Raw genomic sequence first — 8,088 nt, forward strand, 5'->3', positions numbered from 1 at the left:
ACAAACAAAAATTGAAAACATACCTTGAGTGATAAGTGGGGCCCTGGAGGAACATCTCTTCAGCCTCCTGCCAAGACAAGCCCTGCAGCTCGCAAAGGCCATGAATGATGGCCTGTACAAATAAACCAATTAATAAAATAAAACATGCACACACTGCAGAACATAAACATGCTCATGTTCAAACATGTTTTGGGCTTACCTCTGGGAGGAGACATCCACAAATGAACTCCACCTCATCATTGTAGGTCAGCTGCGTTTGGGTTTTATTAAGAACTCCTTTCATGTAGTTATAAAGGATTGTCAGGGACTGCTCATTCTCAATGTAGACAGGCACTTGAAAACGGGGTTTTAGTGGAAACCACTTTGACCTTTTTCCACTGAGTATATCCTTTGGGCCATAGAAGGAAATTATATTTCATATGTAAATGCACAAGTCATTAATTACATTTGGCAAATAATAGTTAAATTGTCACTTGACTATATTTAAGTTGACCATAATCAGAGTCTGGAGGAGTAATTTAAAGTGGAACCATCATTACCACCAAATGCTGCTCTGCTGATTTTGATGTGAGAATTAAGTCCACTAATCTTTTTTCATTCCTGTCTCGATCTTGAACTGCTTGGACATGTGCCGGAAGATTGGATGTGGTTCTTCTTTCCACCCTAAAAAGGGGCAGAGTCTTTCCCTCCAATACACTTCTTGCCTCCTCAGTCCAGAAAGCAAATCTGCACCCATAGCTTTCAAGCAAGACAAAATCCATAATAATTGGTCACAGGTAAGAGAGATATTAAGGATGTTTTGTTACTCGTGTTCTAAGTTGTTGTATTGACACAATATCAAATAGAAATTTGACAGATTTAAAAGATCAAAATTTTAAAAATACTGACATACCCATCAATTTGAAATCGTTCCATGAGTAGAAGGCACCACCATCGGCGGATGACAGGCATATCCATCTGAAAGAAAGACTGTTTAGTCTAACAGTTAACCAACATGTTTTTGTTAATACATGATGTTGGGTGTGCTTGCAACAACCATACCCCTTTTTGAAAGAAATGTTGCTTAGAGTAAAGCAAGATAAAATACACCACCACCTGAGTTACATTTTTAGCTATGATAAATAAAAGCACCATCCTGACAAGAAAAACAGCCTGGTAAAATAAAGGTTACATAAAAAAAATAATTACCTCCTGGAATTGAAACCCAATGTCACACACCATTGAGAGGGTGTACTGGAAAGAGAGAAGACACAGTCATTTATGATGTTTACAAAAGCTTTAAATCAATTAACTCAACAATTTGAAATCTTACCATGAGTACAAAAACACCACAATCATTCCCTCTTGTCTGACGTGGCAAAGCCTAAAATCAGTAAAGCAAACAATTTTATTTTAGAATAATGTACAAAAAATGTAACTGTTGTAAAAGCTAAATAATGACAATTCTTTAAGTTGATTTCTCACCGGAAAATCATATCCAGTCTTTTCAGTCCATGTCCCATGATCAACTTGGTAAGAAATTTGCCTGTAGACAAAACATATTAGCAGTAATATTGACAATAACAGCTCACCTCAACTCTAGAACACCATGCATAAAAAAGGCTAGATGAACATAGCCAGAAGTGCAAGAAACGGCTATAGGAACGTAGCCAAAAGTGACAGCACTATAACACACGGTTAGGAAATGGATAGAAATGGCTATAGGAACGTAGCCATATATCAGATAAAGGCTGAAACATGTCTTAGTTTATTGATAGACCTAAAAATTGCCCTGTATTCCTCATCTCCAAATCCTGATTCATGCTCTGCGTACAGAGAGTCTAAAAACACCATCTCTCTTCGAAGCGGCATCATTATCTACAATGTTAAAGGTGTAAAAATATTTCATTTGAACCTTATTGCTTCTTCCAAGATTTTTCAGTGTTTAATTTTAGAAACACACATTGCAATAGCAATCAACATATGCACTAGACATTTCAATATTTTCTTACACAGACAACGAAGTGGTCTGGTCCATTAGCATTTGTCCATGCTGGAAAGACTAACAGGTCTTTCAGGTCTGCATCTTCCTAGAATAGATCAGGACAGTTATGTCCTTTAATTTAGTTTTTACCTCCCACACAGTAAATACAGTACATACACTCACCGGTAATCCAGTAACAATGTTGTTAGGAGTTCTTTTCCATACAGGGACAACATAAAAGTCCTCAATGTATATGTCCTTGCCCTACAGGAATGAAAACAAACTGTTGACAATGGCATGAACATTTTCACACAGTTTAGAACTATGTTTTTTTTTTTCTAAATTTGGATCAAGTTAAAACATAATCTATATAAATATTATAACCAGTTGAATGTTACATTTTATGGTTCATACAATTTGCCGAGCCATTTCACGAATAAGCTCCATGCAGGCGTTTCCAATCTGCAATAAATACTCCGATAAGTCAATGTGTTTAATTAAAAAAAAAGATAATAAAAAACAGACTGCTTACATGGGAGTCCATGTCCCTCAACAATCCAAAGCTCCAAAATTCTTCTCGGATAAGGCACACTTGCCCCTCCTTCACAATTATTTCACTGCCAGGGCGATTTCGGTCCAGCACATAATCAAGCTGTAATAATAATAACAATAAATATGTGTGTGTGTCTAATGTTAATTTTTCACCAGTTTCTCTTGTAATGGATGCCAGTCCCTCTCCCAAGGCTTTGTAGGTTCCAAAAAATGCAGAAGAGTGGTTCACAAGCTGTTTTTTCTGTAATTGGAACTGATGACTGAGGAGATGTGACTGATGTTATGGCTGGTGATGCAGCGGTCGTTTGTGCAGTCACAATATTTTCTGGCAGTGCTGTCAGTGGTCCTTAAAGTACATTAAAGCACCAAAATTAGAAAATAACACATCATAACCAGAGAACAGAAACTTGACATTTAGCAACTGGACCGAACAGTCAAATTACCAAGTGACATGTCCATGCATTTCTCTGTGGAGAACGGATTTTCTATAAAATACAAATATACACATAAGTACAGTTAAGGATATAGTGCTGTATTTGTTACACAAATGTGAGTAAGGGAAAGATTACCTAACACAACCTGGCTGTGGACATTCATGTGAATGTTTGTGTTGAATTCCTTTTTTATGTCATGAAGACGTTTCTAATTTTTTCTGACATTGTAATGGTGGATGATGTTTCGCATGAGGAAAACATGTGTGGATGGCAAAGCTATGTTCATAAAGTAGTTATTTTTCTTTAGCTTTGAAAAAAGCTGTTCTGCAGCCTGACTGTTAACTTTGCCAGCTAGTTGAGGCGCAAGACGAAGCTTCCTCAGTGAATCACGAGGGTCTTTTGTGTTGTCTTCGTGAAAGCGGTCATACAGAACATAGTGTTCTGCAGAACCAGTTATTGGATGACCATCTGGATCTGGACTTTGCTTTTTTGCAGTGAGCCACGGCAGTGTAACCTGTAGGTTTCCTGATTTTGCTTTTGTAATATTTTCAGGGGTTGGTTCGAGTAACCTTCCTTCGAAAGGTGTGAAAGTTATGGGTTGCCTCAGGTTTGTGTGGGTGGACAGTCCACGGGCAAAGTCGTATATTACAATATTAGGCAGATGCCTCCAAGACAGAAGCATATCTGCAAAATCCTGTGGACTTTCTGCTCGCAGATTACATTTTATACTGTACACTATGCCACAAGGGCACATGATGACAGCCCAACCTCCTGGAACAGACAAACATACAACAAAGATAAGCAAATTGTTAAAAACACTTTTTCTAATCCCATGAATGACACTGGGCCCTACAATGATCATAGGTTATGACGGAGGGCAGTGGCGTTGACCTTAACAACGTAGACGTTGAGAAACTGAACTGGGGCTGAAAAAACTTTAAAGATGCAGCGCTTCAGAGTAAGTTTTTAGCGTCTCTGCTCTGAGCAAATCACAGCGCTCTCCCTTCTCACTCACTTTTCCTCCACTTTCCCCGCGGTGTGAGAAGAATGTTTTCTTTATAAACTATGTTGTGCCCTGTCCTGACCTGTGGTCCCCTGGACCTCACCCCTCACCTGTATGGATGTGCCTTCACCCTGCCCCTACTACATCCAATCAATTCAACTTTGGGAAAGCCCTCCGAGGCGACTTTGTTATAATATTGGGCTATACAAATAAAAATTGAATGATATAATCAGTGTGCCCTACATTACATCATATTTCATGTTATTTTTTATTCATATTTCATTTATAATCATTTTATGGATTTATTTAGACAATGAGTACACCCATTATACCATGAATTTCATACTGCACATTTGTTTGCCGTAATTTTGTCCAAGACAAAGAGCAATGATTTAAACACTGCTTTTGGATGAACCCACAAAGTGGCATGGATGTAGTAACAGCAAAAGAGAACAAAGTGTGGTGAGAAGAGGGGGGAGGCGGGAGAAGAAGACAGTGAGGAGAGGACAGGTCTTTCCGTCTCCAGGTCAGAGGTACACACACTGCTTCTGCTGCTAAAAGAGGATGCATACTGGAATGGCTTTCAAAAGATCAGCAGCTGCCTCTACCTAATGAGTTTAATATTGTATACACACTGACATGTGCCATAATAATGTCTTTATAGCAGCCTATTATTTAACGAACGTGTAAATATTAATGCATGGACTGATTCATTAGCAGATGTGCATACGTTGATTAGGCTTGCACTTGCATCACATCCAATGCACCTCCCTCACACGGAGGCCACAACACACCCCAGTGTCAGACCAGGCCGCCTCCAACAACCCCCAGAGCTGTACGCCACCAGTCACTCCCCAACCAGTGCCAAGCGGAAAATAGGGCCCATTATGGCTATGTGACTTTGCACATTTCGGAATTATTCGTAATATTTCAATGTGCAACATTGAGGTTTACCTGAAGCAGCCCAAATCTTTTCAAAAACCTTGTCATAGGCCTCCTTTGACCTCATCTCCTCCGAAAGTCGCAGGAGTAGATCTGTGCGAGAGCCTTTGGCATCTAAACCACACTCTTGACACAGTCTTCTTATCACTTCCACCTATCACATAAAGTACATGTGTGAAATAAAATGCCAACACTGACAAATAGTACAAAATTAGCAAGAAATATTTTACTTTCTGTTTCGAAAGTTCGTCTTTTAAGCGATCTTCAGAGACAGTTATTTCTGTCCGGTCTGCAGTTTTAGCTTTGTGCACTTTCTCAAATTCAGTGTTGAGAACAACATTCGCTCTGCGCGTCTTACTCCCAATCCAGGGTGCCCAAAAGTTGTAACTAGGTGGAACACAAAATGGGTTGTTTTTTTGGCCTTTGGGACAAACAAACATGTTAGTACATCAAAGAATTTAGATTGTACCCCTGAAAATACTTATGAAATTAAATAATGGTGACATGCTATTTCTGGTATATTCAATTTCCTTACTTGAAAAAAATCCTCGAGCAATCCGTTCTTCTGTCAGTGCCTTCCAAAACAGATCTAAATCCACCTCTCCATTAAAATCTTGTGGAGGTTGTGAAAGGTCACTCACTAAAGAAAATAAATACATACTATAAACCAAAGACTTACCTCTCTGCAACTTATACCCATAAAAGGAATTTACCGGAGAGATGAAAGGATGCCTTCTTGTGGAGGTCCATTATGACCACAGGCGGATGGTCACAAGACACACATGAATACTGATATTCATGGTCAGTTAGGGCCTCAAAGTGGAGATAGCCATGGAGAACAGTATCTGCTGAGGGGAACTGTACACCTGTAGTCACCTCCAAGTACTCCACTACTCTGCTGACTGCTGTATGCACCTATGATAAAGAAACCACACTTAATCAGTACATCTTATTTAAATCAATACTATGAAGAAATCCTATTGTTGGAAAAAATGTATAACGATTACCTGCAACAGGTTTCTTATGGTGAGGCAGAGAGAGAGTTCAAGGAGGACATGGTCATTGAAATTATGTAAACCGTTACCCCACTCTTGGTAACGGTACACCATTCCACAGAGAGGACAGAATTTGTAGTAGGTTGAAATATCTGCAGATACAGAATGTAAAAAAATAACAAAAACAAAAAATGGTTTAGTATTTATTCATAATTAAAATAAAATAAAAGCTGTAACAATGATCCACCTTGGACAATTCCTGTAGTTGTAAGAATTTTCGCTTTACGTGTAATGCAGACAGGATCACTGAGCAATGTGCGGTCTGAGCAGTGGTAGCACATTGTCTCATCAGGGATTAGGTGTTGTGGAAATTCCTTATAGACTGAAGAAAGCCTCAAATGATTGGGAATAGTAGATGGTAGCTTTTTATTCATTAGGATATATTCTACCATGCTCTTTACTTTAGAAACATCCTTTGGAGGGTAAGTCTCACTTTCATCACTTTCCTCCATCGCTGTTGCCTGAAATTCTTCAGCGCTTTCAGTGCTCCGAACCTTTCGGAAAAGTTCAGGGTGCACTTGAAAGAGGTGCCATTTTGCAATGTATTTATGGGTGCATGACCTCAGGGTTTTTGCACAGGGACAGTGCCATAAATTCTTCTTGGTGTCATATGACACCATGACTCTGCCCAGTCTACTATAATATGATATATTAGGCTCGTAGACCGATATGAATCTTTTTGATGGTGGGACTCCAATCTTGGATTCAACTGACAGTGGTGCATTTTCTTCTTGGGCTAGTTTTTGACGATCGACACACTGTTTTATTTTGTCCTGCCCAAACCACTTGCTTTTAACCATTTCTTTTAAACTTTCTTCTGTGAGTGAAGGTGAAGTTAAAAAGGTTTTGCAGTATGAAACTGACCGGAGGTGAACACACTGGTATGACAGCAGTCCACTTCTCCAAGCCAACTCCATATTAGTCTGGCACTCATTTAATTCACATGAAACACGATGTTGCTCCCCCCATATTTTAATTTGCACATGGAGTGGAGTAGAAGCTCCATGAATACTTTTGCGAACCATATAGACTCCATTCTGGGGGTCTATGCACTCACTGTCAAGATGGGATGAGGAAGTAATGTCCGTCATTTTTGGGGTGTGTTTGCGTTCTATATGTCTTTTTAAATTTTTATGGTGGCATATCAAATTACATTTGGGACATTTCTTTAGTTGCTTTGGTTTTTTTCGACCATTTTTTTTGAAGGGCCTAGAAATGCCAGAAGTGGTTGGCAGAGTCGTGGCAGCGGAAGGAGGCACATGAATGGTGGGCAGAGCTGTGGCAGAAGTTGTGGTGGCTTTAGTGTGAGGGGTTGGTGGTTGGTGTTTTTGTTTGCAGAGTCCTAAATGTTTAATAAAATCAGGTTTTCTTAAAATTGTTGATTTGCAGTGATAATGTGGTTGACTTCTGCAGAGGCGTCCACATCTGTGTATTGTAAATTCTGAAAAACAGCAGTATAAGATTGCACTTTAAGTTTGTCTTACAATTTTTATGCGTAACAGACTTTGGCCTCAAATAGAAGCTGCACGCAAACAAGGGAAAAAGGCATTTTTTGTCGGTGCCAAAGCTATAATTGACGGCAAAGAAATCCGTGGATAAAGTATGACTGATGTTGAAGCAGATGATTTAGTTTATTTGAGGTAAAGGTTATCCTTTCTAATAGCTTGAAAGTGAAATGTAACATTACACATTTGTTTTTTATAAGGGTAGTATAACTTAAGCCTTATATTGCTTTATGTATATGTGTATATATGCTGGATAGTATATTATAACTATTTTTTGAGTTATTTGTTTTCTTTTACTTCCAATTTGAAAATGTTGTATAGGCTATTTGATTTCTTTTTGTGACACTCAATTAGGTTATTTACGTGAATGTTGTTCTTGGGTGAATGGAAAACATTTGACTTCGGTAATCTATTAAGAGATTATGTCTTTATGTTTATGTTCGTTCAATGTTAAGGGCATTCGTGATTTGTTGAAGAGAAAAGCTATTTTTTTATTTCTTAAAAGATTTAAGGCTGACTTTTATTTTTTACAGGAAACTCATGCAGTAACGTCTGATTTAGTTTTTTGGAAAAATCAATGGGGTAGTGATATCTGGTTGGCATACGGGAGGAATAAGCCAGCAGGGGTCGGTCG

At 38.7% G+C, this 8,088-nt stretch overlaps 2 protein-coding genes and 1 pseudogene across 2 annotated transcripts in view; all 3 read right to left on the reverse strand.

The window, feature by feature from the left end:
* Positions 1-1,502, reverse strand: part of LOC107711557 (PWWP domain-containing protein MUM1-like) — a 2,467-nt gene extending 965 nt beyond the window's left edge. Inside the window, 7 exon segments of the mRNA XM_016516547.1 lie at positions 24-112; positions 200-349; positions 351-388; positions 893-957; positions 1,189-1,233; positions 1,313-1,363; positions 1,465-1,502. Coding sequence (XP_016372033.1) covers positions 24-112; positions 200-349; positions 351-388; positions 893-957; positions 1,189-1,233; positions 1,313-1,363; positions 1,465-1,502 — 476 coding nt within the window.
* A 2-nt stretch (positions 1,503-1,504) lies between these two features.
* LOC107711528 (uncharacterized) lies at positions 1,505-3,112 on the reverse strand (annotated as a pseudogene).
* Positions 3,113-3,157: 45 nt separating this feature from the next.
* LOC107711538 (uncharacterized) lies at positions 3,158-6,230 on the reverse strand. The gene is made up of 7 exons (XM_016516528.1): positions 6,137-6,230; positions 5,902-6,041; positions 5,608-5,809; positions 5,430-5,534; positions 5,125-5,315; positions 4,907-5,048; positions 3,158-3,720 (listed from the first exon to the last, which is right to left on the reverse strand). The coding sequence occupies exons 1-7, from the start codon at positions 6,228-6,230 to the stop codon at positions 3,158-3,160; spliced, it is 1,437 nt and encodes a 478-aa protein (XP_016372014.1).
* Positions 6,231-8,088: the final 1,858 nt, after the last annotated feature.

The sequence above is a fragment of the Sinocyclocheilus rhinocerous genome, unplaced genomic scaffold (genome assembly GCF_001515625.1).
Source record: "Sinocyclocheilus rhinocerous isolate Xijiao unplaced genomic scaffold, SAMN03320098_v1.1 scaffold1845, whole genome shotgun sequence".
NCBI lineage: Eukaryota > Metazoa > Chordata > Actinopteri > Cypriniformes > Cyprinidae > Sinocyclocheilus > Sinocyclocheilus rhinocerous.

Bases quoted from the DNA above. Each gene is read 5' to 3' on its own strand.
- LOC107711538 (XM_016516528.1), bottom strand. From the start codon at position 6,230: ATGTGCTACCACTGCTCAGACCGCACATTGCTCAGTGATCCTGTCTGC. The intron at 5,049-5,124 runs GTAAAATATTTC...TTTATGTGATAG, and splicing joins ACGAACTTTCGAAACAGAAA to GTGGAAGTGATAAGAAGACT. The intron at 3,721-4,906 runs GTAAACCTCAAT...TGTCTGTTCCAG, and splicing joins AAAGATTTGGGCTGCTTCAG to GAGGTTGGGCTGTCATCATG.